General features: G+C 36.6%; 2 protein-coding genes across 42 annotated transcripts; one reads left to right on the top strand and one right to left on the bottom strand.

Annotated features, from left to right (window-relative positions):
- Window positions 1-3,011: 3,011 nt before the first annotated feature.
- LOC108319239 (laccase-6) lies at window positions 3,012-6,061 on the top strand. Its single transcript, XM_017550294.2, has 6 exons — window positions 3,012-3,508; window positions 3,624-3,775; window positions 3,862-4,106; window positions 4,208-4,336; window positions 4,623-5,564; window positions 5,697-6,061. Exons 1-6 carry the CDS (start codon window positions 3,389-3,391, stop codon window positions 5,825-5,827), a joined length of 1,719 nt encoding a protein of 572 aa, XP_017405783.1. The 5' UTR covers window positions 3,012-3,388; the 3' UTR covers window positions 5,828-6,061.
- A 79-nt stretch (window positions 6,062-6,140) lies between these two features.
- LOC108319240 (pyridoxine/pyridoxamine 5'-phosphate oxidase 2) lies at window positions 6,141-25,748 on the bottom strand. 41 transcript variants are annotated; one of them, XM_052868715.1, is made up of 14 exons: window positions 14,894-15,031; window positions 14,649-14,696; window positions 12,431-12,549; window positions 12,056-12,315; window positions 11,007-11,190; window positions 9,885-10,328; window positions 8,990-9,169; window positions 8,177-8,369; window positions 8,048-8,097; window positions 7,907-7,964; window positions 7,602-7,634; window positions 7,428-7,523; window positions 6,667-6,834; window positions 6,141-6,587 (listed from the first exon to the last, which is right to left on the bottom strand). In XM_052868715.1, the coding sequence occupies exons 8-14, from the start codon at window positions 8,258-8,260 to the stop codon at window positions 6,486-6,488; spliced, it is 591 nt and encodes a 196-aa protein (XP_052724675.1). In that variant the 5' UTR covers window positions 8,261-8,369; window positions 8,990-9,169; window positions 9,885-10,328; window positions 11,007-11,190; window positions 12,056-12,315; window positions 12,431-12,549; window positions 14,649-14,696; window positions 14,894-15,031; the 3' UTR covers window positions 6,141-6,485. The 41 variants fall into 41 exon arrangements, 13 of the variants coding, with proteins under 13 accessions (XP_052724675.1, XP_052724677.1, XP_052724674.1 ...); XM_052868717.1 differs by having other exon boundaries at window positions 12,431-12,536; XM_052868714.1 differs by lacking the exon at window positions 12,431-12,549.
- Between the last annotated feature and the right edge of the window lie 967 nt (window positions 25,749-26,715).

The raw sequence follows: 26,715 nt of genomic DNA, 5'->3' as shown, positions 1-26,715 counted from the left end.
TTTCAGTTAGTTTGTTATTATTTATTATTTGTATTTTGGGCTTATCCTATATTTTTTTCTATTATAAATAGAGAACCCTATGTGTGTTTAACACAAGAGAAATTAATTCCATATATAATTTTACTATATTTAACAGTGATTAATACTAAGAATCAACAAATTTGTTGGTCTTAACATCCATCAATGGAAAAATTTTATTTTCCAGTGAAGATGTGTATACTTCATTTTCCTATCATTAAAATCCTCTTTGCTACTGTTTACTTTTCACTAAGTTCATCCAATAAATATTATTATTCATTTTTCTGTCTCTTTTCTTCCTATGCTCCAAAAATGAACATTTTCATGACTTACTATATGCATGCCTACACATATACCTAGATGTAACTTCATAAACTAAAGAAAAGAAACATTGCATAAGATCTCAGTTCAAGCGCATGGTATCATTGTGCCTCAAAGTCTACGAACAACGTATTCAGCTGATAGCAGAAAGTATATGTAGAGTTGTGGTAATAGTTTTCTCCTTCTACATATTCAGAAAAGTAGTAAGATATCAGAAGGAAGCAAAAAGGTTGACACTCTATAAACAACTAACGTTCAAGTTTTTTTTTATCATGCTGCTATTAATTCATTCATTTATGAAGAATCATGATCAAGGAGGAATACACAAAGTTTGACCAGCGTGTATATTCAGCAAAGTTATTGAAAATTTTGCCTCAGCCACATAATACTCTTTTTACATCATTTCCATTAGTTTATAATGAACATGTATTATATAAAGATGTAATGATATAAATTAGAATACAAAAAGCATATACATTAGAATACAAAAAGCATATACGAGAAATAAAAATTGTTAGTGAAAATTATGTTTTCTATTATTTAATAATTGTATGACCTAAAAAGGAAACACCATTGATCTTATACATCTATAATTGATTATAAAAAGTATAAAATCAGTGTTTTTGTATATGTAGTAAATATTAAGCAAAAAAAAGTTGTAAATCTCACCTTTTTTATAAATTTTTTATCATATTCACCTTATGAAATAACTAATTTCTAATCAAATATCAAGAATTTGGATTCTCTATTAATTGTTTTTATATTTTTGGGTGTGTCTTTGAAATATATTAATACTTTTTTTAATATTTTAAAATATATTAATCTTTTTTAAATATATTAGAATCAAAAGGTACAACATACTGGCAATACAAAGAAAACCGATACAAAAACTGTACTCTATAATATCAAAGTAAAATCTTGTGGGAGATTCTACATAATGAATTATGAGCGGCTCATATACTCGTATAATAGTACATTTTACCTTCAAATATAAATCTTAAAATAGTGTGTTTATGAATCTATTTTCTTATACGATATCAACTTTTTATTTATTCAATACAGAACTTTTAATTCATTCTTAAATTCCTACCATTGTGGAGAACTGATCTATTCTTGTAAATTATATACTTTATTATATGAATTATTATGCAAGTAATTGTTTGTGAGAGGAAATGTGGGGACTGACAAGAACAGACGCTGGTGCAAAGCGTGTTTCAGAAGTTAGAATGTGTATAATGGCATGCATGAGAAGAGACACAATGATATAATTTCTGCATCTTGGCATCGCTACTTAGCGTAAAATTTTGTCCTTCAAATGTCTCTTCCACTCAAAAATGGCAATATTTGCCACCCGAGTGGTCATTATAGTCCTCAAGGGTGATTTTCTAGGTATGCTAACAGTGGAAAGTTCCAGACGTACACTACATTCTTCACTGTACTAATGAAAAAAGAAGCTACAGAAAAAGAAACACTGATACAACAAATGAAGTCACCTAAAAATGAAACAGAAGTATGATGCAAGAGAAGTTCATATAATAAAGAATATACGAAGTGGTTTAATTGAAAGGTTCAAAAATTAGTTTACTTGCCAATTATTGAGGCCATTAATTACCAGTTAAGTACATTTGATATGATCACTACGTAGTTCAATTATCAGAATGTGTAGTGAGTTTCATGAAGAGTGTATAATATAATCAATTAGCTATTCAAGAACTAGCATTGAAACCTTTTGTGTTGTTTGGAAAAGATACCATGCAAAGAAGATGTATTTTAGGTATGATGACTATCAGAAACGTACCCTGTTAAAGCAAATAAACCAGAAAGATGTTTGAAATGCTTTAGTTAAAAACTGATATTTGTAAATAGTAACGAAGGTCGTGATATGATTTACTCCAATAATGGTGGTCTAGGGATGTGAAGGCGTGCATCAACTTTGCTTATCATTGAGAAGAGGAAGATGTCTAATAAAAGCAAAACAAAGTAAACCACCTTTTCACCAAATACAAAGTGAAAATTAATGGTTTGAGTTGTCCAAATCTTTGTCTTTTCAGAGTGCTTTATTTTTTTCAACTCTTCAAAATCTGGGTGCTTTGGGACTATATAGACTATAGTAATCAACTTACAACACCCAGAAATTTGTTAGTTTGACTTTAGATTCTTCACAACACTGTAAAATAACAGTTAATGTGATTCAAGTAAATTTTCATTTATTTAATTCTACGTCATTGAATTTATTATTAACTTGGTTTTCATAATAAAAACATCTAAACTTAAACATTCACAATCAAATTTAACAAAAATCAATTTTGCAGCATTTATCAAAACACACTCAAATTCAAAAAAGTTGATCTTATCAGGCATGTGAAAAGAAAACCGCTAGCAGCCTGAGAGTAACAAGGTTTTATTGGAAAAAAAATGGTTTAAGACCCTGTTAAATAAAATCAATTAATTCATATATAATATCCCAAATGATGGAATATGATTAGTTGTTGTTGATGACTTCTTATTGAATTACTTCAGATAACTGAATGCTTAATAGTTTAGTTTCTACCATATGTATGGTTTTCAACAGTACGAAGCAACTTGATTAGAACATGTTACTCTATTATAAAAAGTAATAAAGCATTCAGATTTGTGGAAGATTAGTAGAATGGAAATGAAGGTGACTGATTGTGGTGGGGTTTAATATGGAGCATGTTTAGGGGCATGGTGTGCCCTCTATTCTTAGTCAATGGTATGATTTGTAACAGAAAATGTTTAACAGTAAAAAAGAAAATGGATAAAAACAGAGAACTGGGATAAAAGGGAATGTTGAAGCCTTCCCTACCATTGTGGTCATGTTGAATAATCACTTCCCAACACCTTATTATCACCAACTCACGCTAGTGGAATCATGAAAGCTGACAAATAGAATAGAACCTGCATAGCCTTTTTGAGCCTTTTCTCCAATAAAATAAAATCGTCGAAGGAGAGTCTCATTGTCTTGCTCCTTTAAAAGGGCCTCCCTTCTATTCTACCTCAGGCTTCCACTTCTACTCCCTACCCTCAAATGTCCAACTTAATCATCTTGTTTATGCGGTGGTTGTGTCTGCTATCTTCTATCTACAATGCGAAGCATATAGCACATGGAAGTACTATGGGAGAATCAACCAGGTTCTATGATTTCAAGGTATAATTTACTTTTAAGTGCACATTATGGCACCGCATTTCACTTTTCAGTGGAATGCTGTGCTCTCCCATGCTTTTTTCTCTATGTTGTTAAGCTCTAAATGGTTACTGCACAGGTTCAAACCAAAAGAGATACCAAACTTTGCAACTCCAAAGACATTGTCACAATTAATGGTATGTTTCCAGGACCTGTTATTTACGCTCAAGAGGATGATAGAGTCATAGTAAAAGTGACCAACAAGACACCTTTCAATGTTACAATTCACTGGTAATCCCAATAACAACCTTGTAAAGGAAATAGTTCACTCAAGTAACGATATCATACAGCTGACAAACTTGAATGTTAAAAATTAGGCATGGTGTTCGGCAAAGGCTATCATGCTGGTATGATGGGCCATCCTTGATTACACAATGTCCAATTCAATCAGGCCAGAGCTTCACTTATAATTTTTCAGTGGTGCAGCAGAAGGGCACCTTCTTCTGGCATGCTCATGTTTCTTGGTTAAGAGGAACAGTTCATGGTGCCATGATTGTTTATCCAAAGGCTGGGGTACCTTACCCGTTTAAGTTTCCCAATGAAGAGCACATAATTATACTAGGTAAGTTGGTATCTCCCATTGGTTTTGAATTCAGAGTATTATGTAGTTGTATGTTCTCCATATAATGCCACTGTTTGTGGGTTGGATATGAATCATAGCAGGGGAATATTGGCTGCAGGATCTCCAACAAATTGAGAAGGCCACTCTAGCAAGTGGAGGACCTCCTCCGAAAGCAGATGCGTATACCATTAACGGTCATCCAGGACCCAACTACAACTGCTCCACTAATGGTATTTGAGATAATAAAACATAACTAACAATGTAATTGTGATAATGGCGATTCTCATTTGTTGGAATTTCTTGCATGTCTATTGGTTGAATCATTATTTTTATAAGATGTTTCAATTAGACTAAGCTGATAGAAAAAAGAAAAATCCAAGTGGTGGATCATGCCACTAACGCTCGTTGACATCATGACGATGTCCACTAAACCAGTCTATCACATATTAATACTATTGTAATTTGTTTTTTCTGCATTCCCTTTTCTTACGTATGTTTTTTTCCTCTTCATTTCAGATGTCTACCAAATTGACGTGATTCCGGGGAAGACCTATTTGTTAAGATTGATTAATGCAGGTCTGAACACTGAGAATTTCTTCGCCATCGCTAATCACAATTTAACAATCGTGGAAGCTGATGCTGAATACACCAAGCCATTCACCACAGACTCAGTGATGATTGGACCAGGTCAAACATTGAGTGTCCTAGTCTCTGCAAATCAACCAGTAGGAAAATACTCCATGGCTGTAGCACCTTATGAGTCTGGAAAGATTGTCATATATCAAAACGTCTCAGCTATAGCACGCTTCAACTACATAGGAGCTCCATCTGATAGCCTATCTTTAACTGCTAAATTGCCTAAACTTGATGATGAAGTGGCTGTTAAGACAGTTATGGACGGATTAAGGAGCCTAAATCAAGTCAATGTTTTCAAAGAAATCGATAAACATCTATTCATTACCATTGGTTTGAATGTTGAAAAGTGTCACTCAAAGACACCAAAGCAAAACTGCCAAGGCATGCACAATGGGGTGCTGGCAGCTTCAATGAACAATATAAGTTTCGTTAATCCCAACATTTCAATCTTGGAAGCATATTATAAGAAAATAAAAGGAACATACACTGAAGATTTCCCAGACACACCCCCAAAATTCTATGACTTTGTTAATGGTGCCCCTAATACCATTCCATATGACACACAGTCATTGAATGGTACTAGAATAAAGGTCCTTAAATATGGTAGCAGGGTGCAACTCATTTTGCAGGACACAGGGATAGTCAACACTGAAAACCACCCAATGCACTTCCATGGCCACAGCTTTTATGTGGTAGGGTATGGCAAGGGTAACTATAACCCAATAACTGCACAATTCAATTTAGTGGATCCTCCATACATGAACACAATTGGAGTTCCAACAGGAGGATGGGCAGCAATTCGCTTTGTTGCTGATAATCCAGGTATAGTCCCTAACGCTGAATTTATTTTCTCTATTGTTCCATTGAAAAAGCAAGGATTATTCATTTCTCTCTCTTAGTGTTTATTGAATTATCAATTTCTTACTATCAAAGTAAAATGAAACTATTATGCAGGGGTGTGGTTTTTGCACTGCCACATTGATATACACAAGTCTTGGGGACTGGGAATGGTATTTATAGTTAACAATGGGCAAGGAGAGCTGGAATCCTTACCACATCCTCCACCAGACTTGCCAAAGTGTTAAGACTACCAGCAGATCATAACAAATAGAAAATAGCAGATGATTCAGATCTTCCTGCCAAGCGATCTTTAGCTCCATGTTTGTTGCTGTAAAGTGTGGCATTTCCATGTCTTTTAAAAGAAAAAAACTACGGATGTAAAAAAAACAAAATGACTGTAGCATGTTTGGTAGAGATTAAATTTAGAGAAATAATCGCTTATTTTTCAAAAGTTCTCTTAGAAAGTTAACAAAAAATAAGTGATTATTTCCTTAAAATAGATTGAACCAGACATGCAGTAGATAAATGCAAATTTCATTCTCTATAGTTGGATCTATATCTGCTAATCCATCTGAATTCTGAAATAGAAATAAAAGATATTAATATTACTTGAAATCAAAGTAATAAATAGTGGCTCCTGTTCTCTCCAAGGTTCCACCTCTATACTAGTTCCAATTGAGATGTCTACATTGATATGATGCTATATGCACGAGGCTAATTCACACCCAATCTTACTAAACTTATTGAACAAGCGCAACCTTCAAAGGGCTGCACCAACACCAGTGGCCATTGTAAAATGAATATCTGACTAATACATTCCCTCAAATTCTCTCTCATATACCCTCGGAACATTCAATTTCTTGTCTGCAGTGAAATAGGAACACGACACTGGCAGAAAAGAGATTATGGGTTGACCCTCTCCACAGTCCAGCTTTTCTCTGCTGCAGCACTCACACTTGATTTGAATGTTAGCCTCTGGTTACTCTTAAGATTCAAGTAATCAACCTGTACGTGGTTGAAACCAAAGTGAATGCGTAGATGCAAAACACACATATTTATGTTAGAGTATGAGAGATATCATTACCTGATGCGGCTCTAGGATCAGAAGGCAAAAAGCATCAATTGGACCTGTAGAAGGATCTAATGATATATCTGGCTGAGCTTGCTCATGTAGACAGGGAAGTCCAGGGTTGGGGCACAGGTATTGCGACCTTGATCTCAATGAACTGGCAAACCATGAATGTTCTCTTTGCTGCATCATGAATTTATTACAGGAGGGGAAGATTATTGAAATGAATTTAAAGTTTAATATTGGAGTTTGAAAATTGAAAACTACAAAAATTTGAAAGTGAAATTAAATTGTAAAATTGAAGTTCAGTTTCAGTTTTTAAAAAGTTCAAAACAGAAACCTGACAAGCATACAGCACAAAACGTAAGGGTTTTGTTTTACTTTCCCTGATTTGATAAGGGAGAAGAAAGATTTCTTCATTTTGCATGGTGCAGGTTTATACATTCAATTCCAGACTACCATTTTAATTTAATCTTCCCGTTATGCAGTTATCTTTAGCTCAACTTATGTTTGAAATTGCTTTTAGAGAACAAGTTGACATACTTGTCTCCTTTAGCGTAAAGAATAATGCATCATCTTCTATCAAAGGGTATTGATTGCACTTCCCTCAATAGGTGAAAGAAGCGATGGTTAAAATAGCATAATCGCTTTAGCTGGACCTTTTGGTTTCCATATCACAATTATACATAAAAACTCACGCAACATACATAATGTTCAAATCACAATTGATCCAACGAATGACTATTTCAATCATAACTGAAAATCTTTAATCAAACCTGAAGTTTTAGGGGTTCGGCATTCGAACCATCAATGATATCTACATTCCCGTTTATCCGAAATTGCTCCCAGGAATCCGTGAAATACCAACAAATCTAAAAAAAAAAACTAAATTAGTCCCAATTCACAAAATCTATTATACCCCTCATCAGATTGTTTTACTAAACAAGTACCTCAGCAGAGGAGCAAAGCTTGAGCTCTTCAATCTACACCACAAATAAGAAAACAGAAACTTCTAATTGAGTAGCTTTTCAAAAAAAAAAAATACAACAAAATGACTGTAGCATGTTTGGTAGAGATTCAATGAAATAGATTTCCACAATCGACGTGTTTGTCTAAATTCTACTCCTCTAAATTGGTTTTAATGGAATTGCTTGAACCATTAACAATTTACTTATTTCTTCTAAGCTAATAAATTAAATACAATACGAGCATCAGATTAATTAGAGAAGTTGTTCGAGGAAAAAAAAATAGAAACCTTGCGAGTGCGAGCATCAGTGTTAATTTGGATGTTATCAGTATTATCTTGGAATCCTCTGAAAACGCAGATCATACAATGTCATGAATTTTCCATTAAAACCAACAAGGTGAACGAGAGAGAGAGAGAGAGAGGGACAACCTGAAAACGACAGTGCGGTTCGAAGGTGTTCCGTTTGTTCCTATGGTTGCCTGTCCCAAACCAAAAAAAAAAAACGATGAATAACAAAAATGTAAAATAAAAAAAAAGTGGTTGATTCTGATACTATACGAGTTGCATGAAAGAAGAGTGCTTGAGGTGAGCGTTTGATTCCAAAGCGTTCAGAAGAAGCTGCTTCCACGCCACACTCCCCATTTTTCCTTTCCAACACTTTCGGATAATTTTTCCCAGCGCTTCAAACTTTTAAACTGTATACCTAACATCTTTATCAGTATGATGCACACCATGTGTTTCTCCTGTTTCACTGTAAAATTCAGACAAGATGAAAAATTGAGGGAAAAATTTGTTCGTCATCTAACTCAGACGCTAACACGTTGGTTTAAGATGTTAACAAACAACATTATCAGAACAGAAATATAAATTTTGTTCCAATCAAAATAATATCTTCTTTTTCAATACCAATTTATAGAAACTAAAACAAAAAGGTAAAAAAAGATAAATAAATTATTGAAAATGATAAGTAAAATTTGCAAATTTTTGAATAATGAAAATGTTGTTTATGTCTTTATCTTATAAATAAGTAGGGTTTTTAAGTTAAAACAAAAACTATTTTATTTTTAAATCATGTTAGAAAAAATATAAAAAATAAAAAATTATTTTAGTTTATTAAAAATACATTCTAATAAATAATTTCAAGCATATTTACATGTAACTAATATAGCTTTAAATAATAGACGGTGTAATTCTAATAAATGTATTACCAACCAGACTTCTAACATTAATATACAGATTTAAATAATGGAAAAGGTTTACATTTTATGTTAAAAAAGAAAGTCACTCACTTTTAATTTTACATTTTCTATATACTAGAAGAAAATAAAGATGCAACTCTTAAAGATTTTTCTAAGAACTTGGTCGTAATACCTGTTAACAAAATGCTAACTGCTAATTCTTGCACCTCAATTTTTGCTTGCACCCCCCAATTTGAAATACCCATTTCCAAAGCACCTCTCCTTCATCGTGTCTTATCCTACACCATGTCTCCTTATACAATGCTGGTTGAGACAGGCAAGTATGTTGTGACACGTTTTCAATATCACAATTCTACGTGAAGAAGAAGACATTAAAAGTGGATGTACGCATCCCAATTCCAAAAGGTATATTTTTTCTACTATCAGCTTTTGTTAGACGTATGTGCATTCATCAAATCCAAAATTGGTGAAGAAGAGGAGTAAAACTCTTGAATTGCAAGAAAGAAGAATAAACCAGAAAAATATTATGGGAATAGGTGTTCTGCAACATATTTTTAGATTTGAAAATACCTTACAAAACATCCATTTCAAAACATATTTTTGTATTCTGTATTTGATGTTTTAGAAGGTATTTTTAAATCTGAAAATTCATTCCAGACTAAAAGATATGAAAGATATTTTAGAAATATTTTAATATTCTAAAATGAATGTTTCAGAATTTAAAAAAATTGGAACAAGTATTTCAAAAAATATTTTTGAATCTGAAAATCTCTTCCGATAAATTCATTTAAGATTTTTTTTTTTACATTCTTGTTTGGATTTTTTAGAAGATATTTTCTATATTTAAGATTTTTTCTTTTACATTCTTGTTTGGATTTTTTAGAAGATATTTTCTAGATCTAAAAATGCGTTAGGAAACTAAGGAATTGTATGAATTTTTATTAAACACTCCAAAATGCTTCTGCATTGGCCCACACATACACACAAAAAAGTAAGGGTTGCTTCTTCCTGCACAAAATTTTATCCTTATACTCAAAAAACCATAAAATGCAAAACCCTCACCCCACCTCATTCTCTCTTGATTCTCTCTTCAAGCTTATTCTTCCATTGTCTCATTCTCTGCACACTTTTATTCTTCCTTTCCAGTGTTGGTGGTTTGGTTTTGTTTTTTGGGCGTTGGGAGGTCCAATGATTTAATGCAAGACACTTTTTTCTTTGGTGGAGAGATGGGAATAGGATGAAAAAAGAAAATAGGACAAGGAAAAAGTTCGGAATTACAGGGGTGAAGAAAGGAAAAAGAGAGGTGGATGAAGAATCCCAAAAATAAGACCAGTACCGCACTAGCCCAGCAATTAAAAAGAACAGAAGTCACATGGACTGAGCCCACTGTTAAAAATAACGATAACATTATTGGACTTTTTCTTCCTCTACCTATGATTATTACTCGCACTCCCTACTCAGACTATCTTTGTGGCTTCCTCCACGTTCATAGAGTGTATTGATCCCTGGACCTAGAAGAAAGTGAGCAGGAATTTAACATCATATAGACTACATTTAAATCTAGGAAATTTGTTCCATGATATAAGAGAATCCCTTCAAAGTTTTCAAATCAGACAAATTAAGAAAATTTGGTTAGAAGTTGTATTCGCTGAATAAAACGTATGATACATTAATTCCAAAACTCCAAACTTATTTGTAACATTGCAAGACAATCATTGTTTGACCAATCTAATTTATATTAGGCCAATGTCGTAAACAACCCTAAAGCTGTAACACCCTGATTCCAGGTTTCACAAAATCGTACAGAAATTAAAAAAAAAAACCGAAATCAAGGTAAAATTAATTCTCTAACAATTCAAACTAAGAAATAGTCATCAAAGAGCAAACCCAAAATTTAAAGTTAACAATACAATGTCTTAAAACTTTTATTCAAAATTAGTAAAAATCCCCTCATAACTTTCCCCTCCTTTTGTAGGGTCTATACAACATCTGTATTATCTACGTTATCACTTACCTCCTGTATAACACAAACTATATGGGTGAACTAACTGCATTAACAAAGATAAGAACATGCGAACAATAATAAAGACATAACTCATACAACACAAACAGTCACCAAAACAAGCTCACTCCTAATACCATTTCCTCGGTGACCTATTCTCAACTTTGCCAAAAACACTAATACTCACAACAGGGTGGTCGAGTCATAACATCGCAGTAAAAGCCTGTCTCCCCTACTCATCATTTATAGTAACAAAGTTTCATGTATCAGTTATCCCGTGTATACTATATGTTTTTCCCGTAACATTCCGTTCACTCTGCCTGCTCCACCGAAACCGCTCTACCGAAACCTTACTATCAGAGTCACTTTACCTGCTCAACAAAGCCTTACAATCAAGATCATCCTACATACTCAACGAAATCTTACGATTAGGACTAGTTTTCTTGACTTTCCAAACCTTACGAGTAAAAACTTCACCTGCTCAACTAAGCATTACAATCAAAGCACTATACTCAGTTCTAGCCAAACCAAAACAAGAACCAACCCAGATAAATACATATTAGAGTGACGGTACTTGTACACAATTCTTCAGCTAATATTCCAACTTTTTATCCTATACTATTTTAATCTTCACTTTTTCAATTACTTCATACTATTTTATTGTTAAAAGGAATGCAAGATAAAGAGTACAAAACGAGTAATAAAAGAACAAATATGTATACAAAAAAAAAATAAGAGTGTTAGAGTCAAAAATTTACTGTGAGAAAGGACCAAACATTGGTTGCATAAGTTTGTCTAATACCTTCCAATTGCAGTCAAATTGCAAACAGACAATACATCATAATTTATTATTCAAGCAGAGTCATTTGATTGTACTAAATCTCTCTTCAATAATATTTAAGCAATAGTATGGGTATCAACAGCCTAAAACATGATTTTAGGTGCTAAAACTCCAATGTCATGCTTGGAGTAAGCACACCAAACATGATTCACAAATCACAAAATCACGTTCCATAATTTGTAGCAACTGCTAAGAACATGATTTTGGATTCAAAATCATGTTTGGAAGCACTGAAATGTCCCCAAAGCACACAGCATTAGCGCTTTGGTGAGTTTAAGTGAAACAGTTTACAGTGGCTCATAGCCATTATTAGTTCTCAATTCCTTATCAAAAAGTCGATGGTTTGGAATAGGAATCACAGAAATGGAAAAGTCCAAATTATTCAATATTTTAACCTGTATTGTTCAGGATCTTCTTTCAGTGCCTAAACGTATGCTTGGAAGATGGCATCTCGGTCCTCATCACTTGGATACCCTTCCATGAGTTGCTCATATACAGTGACAAAGCCAAGGGCGAATATGGCATCATAGCGATATGATCTCTTGTATCTCATTAAATGTTGCTGAAAAAAGAGCTCTTACAGCACCATATTGTAGATTTGGTCGCTTATATTCCTTGAGAAAATTTAACTTTGTCTCAGAAACAGTTGGAGGGTCTGTAGATCAAGTGTGTAAACAACCCATAACCAACTATTGAAAACAAGATTCCATTTAATCTTTTATTCTTTTTTCCCATTTGACACTGAATATTAGAACGACAAAGGAACCTACTTTGGAAACATTTGACACTACATCACATGCTCAGACGTCAACAGATTTGATTTAGCTTAATCAAATCACCTGATGATAACACTGAAAATCGAAACTACACTCATCTCTGCAAGAAAGAGCTGCAAAGAATTTCAGTTTGACAATCACACAAAAAAATCATCACAAAAACAACACGATGGCATCAATCCAGATGATTTCCCAGTCAATTGTACAAAGAGCCACTAGGAGTTACATCCACTGGTTACAAAAAAACTACAAAACTAGGTCGAAACCTCATCAGCCACACTTTCAATGGCAACATTATCCTCTAAAAAACAAATCACTCCTTAAAAATCTGCTTCCAAAACCAAATTTAAAAAACAAACTTAAAAATTGACAACCATACACCTGCAATTAAAAGATCATTTTCAACTCCAAACATTAGAAAAAAAAAACAAAAAATGAAAACAACCCACTTCTCAGAGAACCAAAAGGTGCTCAAAACTAGTATAAATCTGTACCTTTTGTCCTCACTTGGTAGGGAGCCAAACAAACATGTGACTAGAGTTGTCAAAATGGGTTACAATTGACGGACCAACTCGGTCCATCACAGGTTCGAACCAGGTTAGGTTTGAAAAAAATGTATATTTTTATACAGGTCAATTTTCAACCTGACTCATTTAAATGTGCACTCATCCAAATTGAACCCGTAGTGAGCCGAGTGTCCACCAACCCACCTAATTTTATTTTATTAAAATTTATTATCTTATGAAACCCTAAAAAATACTCTCCTCACTTACTAACTGTATACCAAAAAGAAACCTCATGTTGCTCCCAGAAATCTACTCTGCGCTCGCAAAGGTGCTCTACTCTCACGGTGCTCTCACTTCATTGTTGATGCCAACCCCCAACCTAGATTAGTTGTTGTTAATTGTCTCATATTGTATTTGGAAAACTTCTCTAGCGAATCTACTTACTCTCGCTTACTCTTTTGTTTTTAGTTGAATAAAATCTGAGTTGTTGACTTTTTCTTGATTTTTTTTTTCTTTTCTCTGGCGCTTCTTCCAAACTGATAAAACTATAAGACCCTTCTGCACAAACATGGCCACGATCACGATGGCACACAGATATTGTGGATTGTCTTAACTTTGATTTTGTTTTAATTGGTCTGCAGATGGAATAGTTGGAACTTCTTTGCATGCAATATCAGTGAAAGGGTCATTAAGGAAACGGACATCTCATCCATCTTATTTTATTTTACTTTTTGAAAAGTAGTCCTATGTTAACTTGATTTTATTTAAATAAATATATTGCATAATAAAAAAAGTATCTCCTTCGGCAGTGGACAGTTAATGAAAGCCAATATATTTTGAGTATGTCTGTACGTTGCTGGAAGGGGGATTTCGACCTTTGGTCATTGGTTCTCTCTGTACTTTAAATAAACTTTGCATTCTTGAAAGTATGGCAGTCTTTTTCGGTGAAATAGGTTAACTATTTAAACAGGAGAAAAAAAAGAACTTTTGTTTTTATTGTGAAATTTGCATGCAATGGGATAATGATTTGTACTGTAATTTTAGACTTATAATCTCCAAAGGCGTATTTTTGTTTCACTGCAAGCATTATGGTTCATACTTAATAGCAGTAATTCAATATTTATCTCGGTTCTATTAATGCTGATATGTATTTTATCCTTCCAGCTGATGTATTTAAATCCCCATTCATTACATTTACTACATTCTTTTGGTAATATTTTGTCAGTATCTTTTATTTAGGTAATTGAGTCTTAAGACAGTCTTAGAAGTTCCATTTTATTACAGAACAAAAATGAATTCTGAAAACATAGATAATAATTTGAATGATTATTTGCCACCAACCATGAAAGATATTGAGAATGAGACGAATTAAGACCGAATGACCCGTTTTGACAACACTACTTATGACAAAGGAAGAGGAGCAACGAAGCATAACTCGAAGCTCGAATTCCAAGATAGTGGAATGAGAAACCAACACGGAAGCGGAAACAATAAGAAAATATTAACAAATTAAAAACTGATTTTGTTCTAACCAGAAGTAGGGTTTCAAATATATTAGATTAATAGAACACAACAAAATAAAGAATAAGATTAGTCGCACACAACAGAAAAAAGAGTGCCATTTTGGAAAGTAACAAAAGCGCAATTTTAAAACACGAACAATGTTTTAGCAATCTAGAATGAAGGTGCTGAAACGGATGATTTACCTCGTCATTGCCGTTGGGCTGTTTCTGAAACCAATTGATATTGAGCACCTGCATCCAGAAACACAATGCACACAGAAGTTACGCCAAAACAGTGATCTGCAATGGCAACACAATGCATAACATGGAAAAAAAATACAATAATGGCAACACCGGAACAGTCGTATGAGCACCAATTACAAAATAAAAAATGAAAAGTGACAACAAACAGAGTCCAATTAGGGAGGACAAGGAAGAGGAACACTCACTTGAGGAACAATGTGCAGCAACTTCACCCAGCGACAAGATCGACACCTTAGTGTGTCGAAGAAGTTCCAATGAGAACTTTCAATTCCAAGAAAGAAAAAGTGTTTTGATCGAAAAAGGGGCTAAACCCACCCTAAGGATGTCTCAACCCATTCCATTCAGGGCTTTTAGGGCTGGGGGCTTTCGAAAAATCCCCCATTAAGTGGGTCACTAAAATGGGGCTTAGTTTTAAATAGGGTTGGGGCTGACCCATGGGTAGTGAATTAAAATGACAAGTTTACACAAGACACACTGATAGGGGATTAAAAGTATATGTAAGAAGGAATAAAAAAGGCAGGAAGTAAAGAAGTAAAGAAGTCAATTAACAGTTTGTTAGAAGTATATGAGAGTATAAATAAAGAGTTTGTTGAGAAGGGCGGGGGAGGATAGTTTTGTATTGTTTAGTGTGAAAGGGGGGAGATGAGGCTTCCTTGATAGCTGTGGGAACAATTGTATTTTCTTTCATTCACTAAATACAATCAGAGGATTATTCACTGTGTCGAGTTTGTTTGGTGTGTCTTTCTACTCTTTTTCTTAACTTCTTGATTAAAGAAGTCTATCAACTTGGTCCGACCTGCCGGATCCAAATCAACGGAGAGGCAAGATGGAGAATAGGATGAGTGCACTGGAGGGAAGATTCGATTCCATGGAAGCAATGCTGATGGAGATGCGAGCAAAGATGAGAGGAAGGGCTCGAAATGGGAGTCGCGACCGTGGAAGACGAATTGTTAATCGCGATCGGGAGAAAAGAGGGAACCAGCGGAGGAGTTCGGAGGGTAGCCATTCGGTGAATGGAAGTAGGGAGACATCGGAGGATGAATCGGAGGAAGAACGCGATGACGTTCAGAAGAGTTGGATGAAGAGAGTGGAACTACCCACTTTCGAAGGGACCGATCCAACGGGATGGATCGCAAGAGCAGAGAAATTTTTCGAAATACAGAGTGTGACTGAAAAGGAGCAAATGAAGCTGGTGTACATCTATATGGAAGGGGAAGCGAACCATTGGTTTCGCTTTTGGCGGAAGAAGGTTAAGAAACCTACCTGGGCGACATTGACGGAGGCGATGGTTAGGAGATTCGGAGGTAGACACCGGGGAACGATTTTCGAAAAATTAGCAGTCGTGCGACAGCGGGAATCAGTGGATGAATATGTGAGGGAATTTGAAATCCTGGTATCTCAGGCCATGGGAGTAACGGAGGAACAGCTGCTTGGGTATTTTTTTGCGGGACTCCAAGAAGAATTGCGGGATCTCGTTCGGCCTTACAATCCTCGCGACCTGTTAACTGCGATGGAAAGGGCGAGGGATGTGGAGCAATCGGGGTTGGTGGCGAGGGTGACCAGAGGAGGTGCGGTGAGTAAAGGAGGACCCATTTGGGGGAAGTATACCGGCAGTGCGGGCACAGTAGCTAGCACGGAGATCTATCGAGGGTCATCAGAGGGGCGCCCGAACAGTAGCGGAGGTCCGAGTCAGAAGAAAGAAGCGACGACCAGAACCGCTGGTTCTAAAGTGGAAAGCACGTCAGGCGGCGGCGGACCGAATCGCGGATTGCGAATGCTGCCGTATCCGGAATACCTTAAGAGGAGAGAGAAGGGTCGTTGTTTTCATTGTGGAGGACCTTACAGCCCTGGGCATCGTTGCGCGGAGAGGAGTCTCAAGGTGATGATCTTGGGGGCTGACGACGACGAGGCGGAAGTGGCAGAGGTAGAAGAGGAGGCGGAACAGCGATGCATGAGTTGTCAGTGTATTCTGCTGGGGGAATCTCGCAATCGAATACGATGAAGTTGTCGGGATGGATTCGAGATCGGAGAGTAGTCGTCCTCATTGACAGCGGAGCAAGTCATAATTTCATCTCGACACTGTTGGCGGAGGAGATGGGTTTAGAGAAGGAGGAGACGAAGCCCTATAGCGTTTGCCTGGGGGACGGCCAGAGAAAGGAAACGCAAGGCCGTTGCATGGCAGTTTCTTTGATACTGGACGGAGTAGAGATTAAAGAGAATTTTTATCTCTTCGAACTGGGGGGCGTCGACGTCATGCTCGGAGTGGAGTGGCTGGCTACGTTGGGGGAAATTAGAATGGATTGGAAGCAGATGACAATGAAGTATGGCATGGCAACAAGAGAGATAGTGATAAGGGGTGATAACCGATCTTTGAAGAAGGTCGTCAATCCCGAGGCGTTGCAGAAGGAGACAGAGATTGAAACTCTAGCGGTGGTGTGGGGTATGTATCAGTCTGAAACAGCAGGGGAAAAGAAGGGAGCAGAGGATTTAACCCCCATGCAGGAAGCAAATCTGGAAAAGATTTTGGGGGAGTTTGAGGGAGTTTTTGAGATGCCGCTGGGGCTTCCTCCTGTCAGAGAAGTGGACCATCAAATGACTCTTAAGGAAGGTACTGGTGCAGTGAACGTGCGACCATACAGGTATCCTCACCTAATGAAAGCTGAAATAGAACAACAGGTTCAGGAGATGTTGGGCTTGGGTATTATTCGGCCCAGTAACAGCCCATTTTCCAGTCCAGTAATTTTGGTTAAAAAAAAAGATGGGAGTTGGCGTTTTTGTATAGATTACAGAGCTTTAAACAGAGTAACTATTCCCAATAAATATCCAATTCCTGTGATTGAAGAACTTCTAGATGAATTATACGGGGCTGCTTATTTTTCTAAAGTGGATCTCAAATCTGGATATCACCAGATAAGGATGAAGGAGGCAGATATATCCAAAACAGCCTTTAGGACTCATTTAGGACATTATGAGTTTTTAGTAATGCCCTTTGGCCTCACAAATGCTCCGGCCACCTTTCAAGACATGATGAATTCATTGTTGAGACCGTTCTTAAGGAAGAGTGTGCTGGTATTTTTTGATGACATTTTGGTGTACAGTAAGTCATGGGGGGATCATGAGGAACATCTTCGACAGGTGCTGAAAGTGTTAGAACAACACCAGCTGTTTGCCAACAAAAAAAAATGTGAGTTTGGCAAGCGACATATTCGATATCTGGGACACATGATATTCGAACAGGGGGTGGAAATGGATGGAGAAAAAATTTCTGCAGTGACTGAATTGCCAGCACCCCGTTGTATTAAAGAGTTAAGGGGGTTCTTGGGACTCACTGGATACTACAGAAGATTTGTCAGGAATTATGGGAAGATTGCCCGACCCCTTACGGATCTTTTGAAGAAGGGGAAGTTTGAGTGGACAAATGCCGAAGAGGAAGCCATGCAAGCTCTAAAAAAGGCAGTGACCACTGCTCCGGTTCTGGCTCTGCCAGACTTCTCACAGCCTTTCCAAGTTGAATGTGATGCTTCGGGGAAGGGAATAGGAGTTGTGTTATCACAAAATAGGAGGCCTATTGCTTACTACAGCAAGGGATTATCGGAGAGTTCGTTGGGGAAGTCAGTGTATGAGAAGGAATTGATGGCGCTGGTATTAGCTATTCAACAGTGGCGTCCCTATTTGCTGGGAAAAAAATTTAGTGTCTATACAGATCAAAAGAGAGTATTTACTTGAGCAACGCATAACGACTCAGAACCAGCAAAATTGGTTGGCGAAACTCATGGGCTATGAGTTTGATATACATTACAGGACGGGAGCATCCAACAAAGTTACGGACGGGTTATCCAGAAAGGGAGAAGAAGGGGACGAAGGAGAAAGGACGCTGTTAATGATAACCAGGCCCTATTGGCCTGACTACCAAGAAATAATAGACGAAGTGGAAAGAGATGCGGGGTTAAAGAAAATAATGGGAGAAGTGAAGGAAGACCCAGATTCACACCCTGCTTATACGTTGGAGAATGGGAGACTCCATTATAAGGGAAGGTTGGTGCTTTCAGCAAAGTCAGAATGGATTCCGAAAATCCTCGCAGAGTTTCATGATACTACGCTTGGGGGACACTCGGGTGTCTATAGAACCTATAGAAGAATTGGCCAAGCTTTTCACTGGATGGGCATGAAAAAAAGGGTGACCGACTACGTAGCCTCTTGTCTTATCTGCCAGCAACATAAATATATGACGTCATCTCCGCAGGGATTGTTGCAGCCATTGCCTATTCCCAAGGCCATCTGGGAAGAGATAAGCATGGACTTTGTGGTCAAATTACCAAAATCTCAAGGCTTTGAATCAATAATGGTGGTAGTGGACAGGCTGAGTAAGTATGGGCATTTCATACCCATCAAACATCCACATACAGCCAAGATAATTGCAGAGATTTTTGTAAAGGAAATAGTACGTTTGCATGGAATCCCTATATCGATTGTTAGTGATCGGGATCCCACGTTTGTTAGTACATTCTGGACGGAATTGTTCAAAAGACAGGGTACCCAATTAAAATGAGCACCGCCTACCACCCAGAAACGGATGGGCAGACAGAGGTTTTAAATAGAGTGTTAGAGACTTACTTGAGGTGTTTCTGTTCGGAACAGCCCAAGGCTTGGAGCAATGTGTTGCCATGGGCTGAATACTGGTATAACACCAGTTATCAAGGGGCTTCGAAATGTACCCCGTTTGAAGTAGTTTATGGAAGAAAGCCCCCGGTAGTAACCAAGTTCATCCCGGGAGAAACAGTGGTGGAAGCTGTGGTGCAGGATTTACAGACGCGGGATGAGGCTATTTCACAGTTACAATATCATTTGACCCGAGCCCAGGAGCGGATGGTCCAGTATGCAAATAAGAAGAGAAGAGAGTCTAGCATAAAAGAAGGGGATTGGGTTTTTTTGAAAATAAGACCTCATAGGCAAGTATCTATGCCGGTCAAGTTGCATCCCAAATTATCTGCCAGATATTATGGCCCTTTTCTGGTGGAAAAGCAAGTGGGTCCAGTGGCTTTCAAACTGCAGTTGCCTGCCACTTTGAAGATACACCCGGTGTTTCATGTATCACAATTAAAGTTGGCTGTGGGGGAGCACAAGGTGGAAGGGGAGCTACCAATAGGATTGCAGGCGGACGGCCCATTATATAGACCATTAAAAGTACTACAAAGAAGAGGAAGAAATGAACAAGGGGAGGAGACCACTCAAATATTGGTTCAGTGGCAAGATGGAGGGGTAGAGGGAGCGACTTGGGAGGATGAAACATTTATCAATCAGCAATTTCCTGATTTCAACCTTGAGGACAAGGTTGTTGAAGAGGAGGGGGGTATTGATAGGGGATTAAAAGTATATGTAAGAAGGAATAAAAAAGGCGGAAAGTAAAGAAGTCAGTTAACAGTTTGTTAGAAGTATATGAGAGTATAAATAAAGAGTTTGTTGAGAAGGGCGGGGGAGGATAGTTTTGTATTGTTTAGTGTGAAAGGGGGGAGATGAGGCTTCCTTGATAGCTGTGGGAACAATTGTATTTTCTTTCATTCACTAAATACAATCAGAGGATTATTCACTGTGTCGAGTTTGTTTGGTGTGTGTTTCTACTCTTTTTCTTAACTTCTTGATTAAAGAAGTCTATCACACACTACCATGCGTCAGCTTTAAGAAAAAGAAATCATACTCAAACACTACAATTAAACCACTGCACAGACTGACTTAGACCTTTATTAACCAATCTAATTCCAGTACCGAACCATATAATAGGTGTAACAGTATAAGCAGTGCAGAGACAACGGATTCGTGCAGATAAATAAAAGACAGCAAGGGAGGTTCCAGCTCAGGGCACATTCTATCCAAACATTTATTATATTCTGCCAAAGTTTTAAAACAGCGAACTCATGTAGTTTCAGGTTCAGCCACCAACGAGTCAACCACAATTCATGTTTCATATGCATACATGTGCTTATTAAACTTAAGGATTCATATCCAATTACACCAGCCTCCACAGTTATGCATCATTCCTAAACACCACCACTCACGTGAATATTCAGCATATATAAGAAGAACAATTCCTGACAGCTTCTAATATGCAACACAACACTAAAACAGTCACTAAAATCATTGTTAAAACCAGGCAATATGCACCACATACACAAGTCCAGTCCACGGAACATATTCAGGTACCAAAGGGTCAGCAGCATAACAAAACCATCACAAGACAGAACATACACAGCGTGAACAGCTTCATTCATTGGGATGCAGGGCAGGGTTTGCAACTACATAATTACTGAACAGGTTAGAGTTTCACGACTATCATTCCAGAAGTATATCAACCAGACTTAACGTACCGAGTTATGACCCATAATTCCCCCAAAATAATCCATTTTTATAGCTGAAACAATTTAGCACTTTTCACTGGACCATGAATTAAGTTCTAAAGTGTTCAAACAGACCGGCAAGTTCATTACACCACATATCATCCAAACAGTCACTTAATTTTATGTTCTTTGACAACCAATTAGCACATTTACACAGAAAGTACTATAAAGCATGTTATCACCCAACCAAACAAATGAAACTCGTTCATTAGAAACAGCCAACACATTATAATAGTATCATATCAACAACCAAACAGAGTATCATCTCTGACCATGTCCGTGACAGAATCAAGCAATGTATCATATACATACAAGCAAAACGAAACATCCAAGGTTAACTCCTTGTACCTTAATTCTTCCTAATTCTACACTTCTCGTTCTCGACGTTCTCGACTTTCGACACTCCCTTTCACTCTCTGTTTTCTCAAGGTGGGTTTGTTTGGTACTTCTACCCTATCCTCTCCTCTCGCAGTCCTTAATAGGCTTCTCTGCCTTGAATGACACCCTCTCAAAACCCTAAGGTTAACTCTCGCCCTCGGATTCCCTCTCCCTAGCTCTCACACCACCAAAAATCGACATTCACTCCCCCTTTCGTTTTACTCGATCATTGAATGCTCTCCCCCTAGCTCTCCCTTACTCCTCCCTGGCCCTAGGGTTTGTGTTTTCGAGGATGCAAAAACAAAAACAAAAGAGAAGAGAAGAATTGAAGGTTTCTTTGAATTGGTGATGAGAATCGGATTCCCTCTCCCTAGCTCTCGCACCACCAAAAATCGACATTCACTCCCCCTTTCGTTTTACTCGATCATTGAATGCTCTCCCCCTAGCTCTCCCTTACTCCTCCCTGGCCCTAGGGTTTGTGTTTTCAAGGATGCAAAAACAAAAACAAAAGAGAAGAGAAAAATTGAAGGTTTCTTTGAATTGGTGATGAGACTAGGGCTCCTTGCCACCTCTCGCTTGTAGGGTTTCTCTTTTGAGTTTCTCATCCCAGGCAAACAAAATAAAGCTCAAAAAAAATCAAGTAAAGAAAGCTAAATAAAAACACAACACTTTTTGTTCCCCCTGGCTTCGAGTTTGGGACACCCCAAACAGCACACTACCAACCACAATTCTACCACTACACCAATTCATTTCTTTTTATTTTTATTAACATTTAATAGATATTTAATTGCTACCTTGTGGCCTCTATATAAAAGTAAGACCTTATTAAACAAACACACATTATTTGCACCATAACAACACCTACTAATTAAACCACATGGCACTTGTACAAAAATATAACTCATTTTATTAACAATATATATTCCAACAAATAACTTATGCATAAAGTTGTATTAATTTTACGGGTCTTACGTTCTTTTCAACTTCAAAAATTTTCGTCCTTGAAAATTGAGTTACCTACACAGATATTCCTTTACCCTATAATCCTCTATCACCCAACCAGAAACTAGTCCACCCAAAGCCACCACTGATTCCGACATCATCACAACATTTTCATTCTAGACTATCAAGCCACAATAATACTTATACAACATTAAACAGAGTTTCCAAAACTTATAATCTACTCAAACAGCAATAGAACAACATCAGCAATGCTATAAAACTGCATTCTAGAATACGAACACATCATTTTCTATATAAGTAGAAAACAGCATCATAACCATCATAACTCAGTAAGCATACACTGTATAATGTTCTGATAGTTCACTTCAAAGAAAACAAAGCTTCAATTACACAATTAAAAAGTTTCAGCATCAACCCTCATCCATTTTCGTTACAAAAATTAAGGTTTCATGATTAGGCCTTTTTCTTTGACTCACACAGTTCACGTTACCGTAACTTTGCTCTTAGAAAATGAGATTATTTTATTTAGATTCTTATTCAAGAGAGTCTAGTAGCATACATACCATAGTCTAGCTAAACAGTTCTACATTACTAGTCCACATACACCTTAGAACATGACAATTACCATAACAGTAGAAGATATACACCCTATCATTTATTTACCAAGCAGCTCACTGTGATGCCCTACACAACCACTGATCAAACTCTAATTTTTCATATTGACCTGCTCAAAACTTCTTAACTGAGTTAGTTAAGCTATATGCAACTGATGCAGGGGATGATATTGGGTATGCTATGGCAGAGTTGGAATGAAAACTGAAATATGGGTGAACAAAATTCAACTACCATGATGAACAATGATAATTCTGAGATGTAACTTGAATCAGAAAGTAGAAAAACAAAACGCATCACAAAAACAGATTGAAGACTGAATTCTGACTCGAAAACAGAATTAAAATGCAAATGCAGAAAATGGGTATGTAAAACGGAAAAGAAGATGAAATGGGTAATTTCTTGAATTAGAGAAACTCAAACACAGTAATGGTCATTCAACCTTCATTGACTGCCAAGTACTTATTTCTGAATTCTTGGAACATGAAGATCATTTTAGACCACTTAAAAATAGTTTTCAATCAGAAATTGCAACTAGTACAATGCAATGCTGTGAATGCACATGATCTTGTTCTGGGTTTTGTATTTCAGATTTAACATAGGGAATTGAAGGCATTGTAAAGAAAACGAAAATGGGTACAAAAAAAACAGTAAAGGATAATTACCAATATTAAGCAAGTATGTAGAACAAACTGGCAGAATGTAGACTTATCAATGATGAAACCAGCAAAATGGCAGAAGCAAACGTCATTAACTGGACCGCTCAGTATGTAGAGCAACTATTAAGCAAACATGGCTGGAATTACAGCATCTAGTCATGTAAAATTCAAAATCTTTCATTTTTCAATCAAGCTCAAGTATCTTCTTGATAATTCCATAGACAAATCTTTTTCGGCTTTCTTCTCGAGATGCGTCCTAACTTTTTTGTATGCTGAAAAATTAGGTATAAGACCCTTGTCCATCATCTCAGAAAGAACCTTACTGGCAAGCAGAACATTCCCATTCTTCAAATGAAGGGTAGCTAGCAAGCTGTAGTTTGCATTGCTATAATAGCTAAGCTTATCGGCAGAACCAATCACATACACGTGTGCTTCCTCGTACTTTCCTGATTCAAAATAGGACTTTATTATCGCAGCATGAGTTAAAATACTTGGTTCAATACCCTTCAGAGTCATTTTATCAAGAAGCTTCATAACTAAATCAAACTGATGCCTCTTACAAAATGTGTTAATAAGAATACCAAAGCTATGCGCATTAGTTAAACCATAGTTTTTCTCCATATCTTCAAGCACTTGCCAAGCTTCATCAATTTTACCACTCTTGCATAGACAACTGAGTAGCAAATTATACGTACCTGCATTCATATCACAATCACTTCTCTCCATCTCCTTAACCAAATCTCCTACTCTTTTACAATCACCTCTCTTACACATTATCCTCATTAACACATGATAGTTTTTAATCTTTCTCCCCGCTGTTCTTATCACAAACTCAGCTATCTCAAACGATCCTGAAAGACCAAACATTTCTATCAACAACTGAACTCCAAAACTTTGATAAACCCCGCCAACCTCATTGAACACGGTCATAATCTTTTTCACACATTTTATTCTAGAAGTCTTGTCCAAACCTAAATCCAGCAAAAACCCAAAAGCCTTTATTCCCAAAAACACCCTTTTAAGGCTAAATCCACGCAAAACAGGAACCATTGCCTCAAAATTCCACAACAACCCACAGTTAAGAACAAACAAGCTACCTATATCCGGATCACAACAAATATCAGGATCAGAAACTTTAAGCCAATCAAAGAACTGCAATGCTGACACTCTGTCACTGGCTAATATCTGAAAAATGTCAACAACTGACGTATGAGACAAAGACACGTTCATACTATTCAACTTGGCTACCAAATCATCCCCATCCTCACGAATCAGTGCAATGATTTGAGAAATCTGCTCTGAAGTAGCAAGAGGCCTACCCCAGTAAGGAGTACGAGTACAAAAAGTACAAAAATACACGCGAGTATGAAAGTGCAAATTGAGATTGAAGGGTGAGTGCCCATTATCAACATTAGAACAAGGAGTTGAAGAACCCGCAAAAGGGTGATTGGGGAAGGAAAGAGTTGAACACCCGAATGAGATGCGGGGAGGAGAAAGGAGAGTAGCTGAACTTGAAGTTGGGGTGTCAGAGAAGAACGAGATGTGAAAAGTAGAATTACAAGATTGATGAATTGAGACCAACCTGAGATTATTGCGGATGTTTCTAATTGCCATGATATTTTGTTGGTTTTGGTATTGCTGAGCAATTGAATTCAAGACTTATAGGTTTTGGTAAAACCGCTGGGCAATTGGTGTGTGCTTACGTTCTTCGAAACGCGTACTTTGATGGGTACTTTGATGGGCTTGATGATTCCATAGGTGGTCATGTACGAGGATACCCAATCTCACGGAAGAAGTGTAAAGAATATTAAACTTTGCCAAATTCCACAACGAAAATTTGGAATAAACAAGAAGGTTTCTTGTATAGAATCCTTAGAGAAACACTCTCAATTTCAAAACGGAACTCCACATATGCAAGAATACATCTTAATAAAGCAGACTAATTCATTCTTCCAAAAACAGGGGGCATGGGGCATATTTATAATAGGAGAGGCAGTCACGCATATAAAGATCCAGGCGGTGTGGGACTTGGGGCGGAAAACTCAACTGTTGCGTCAAGAAGTAGAAACAGCCCCCACGCATATAATGATACTAGGCTCGTTTAATTCCAAATCTGAAATGAAGCAAAAACAATGAATTGTCAGAAACTAAACTAGGGTTTTCTAGAAATCTGCGCTTGAGTATCCAAATGAGTAGCTCAAATTTTCAAAAACAAAATATGTAGATTATTACATGGAAATATATAACCTTAAAACTACTATTATCAATCTCTTACTGCGTTTAACTCTGGAAAAGGTATAGCGATGTTGACTGTTATTCAAATATTGTAATTAATTTATACTACACGTCTATATACTCAAATCAAAACAAAAAACCTAAAACTGAAGAAATTGTGGTAAATAGTAAGTAACAGTTTACACACACAATCACCATCAATCAAGGTGCAACAACATAGCAATGAAGATGATGGTGAAAAATAATAATAAGAGATATAACAAATTACATTAAAAATTACGAAAATAAGAAATGGGAAGTCTATAAAGAGAAGAACGGAAGACATGATAGAAAATAGTCATGTAAAGTGTTAAGAAATAGATGTCAAAAGAGAGGTAACTTTTTGTGGAAAAACAAATCTTGATGTTAAAAATTGGTTATTTTAACTCAACACACACATTTATATATATATATATATATATATATATATATATATATATATATATATATATATATATATCCGTGTGTGTGTGCGCACGCATTTAAATAACTCAACGGATGTACAATGTAATTCAAAACCTAACAAACACACGCAATCATATCATTACTGAAATAGCAACAGCCATAACCCAGTCTCATCACATATATATTTCACCAAGCCGATTACAGATTGCACAGCAAGGTTAATAACCCAGATAGGATTGTATCAAGATACGTATTCATTCTATCAATTTTGCATTATAGCACACAAGACAATAAACTGCAATACAATACCAACCCTTAATGTAC

Source organism: Vigna angularis, chromosome 9, assembly GCF_016808095.1.
Source record: "Vigna angularis cultivar LongXiaoDou No.4 chromosome 9, ASM1680809v1, whole genome shotgun sequence".
NCBI lineage: Eukaryota > Viridiplantae > Streptophyta > Magnoliopsida > Fabales > Fabaceae > Vigna > Vigna angularis.
This window is presented reverse-complemented; position numbering and strand designations above follow the sequence as displayed.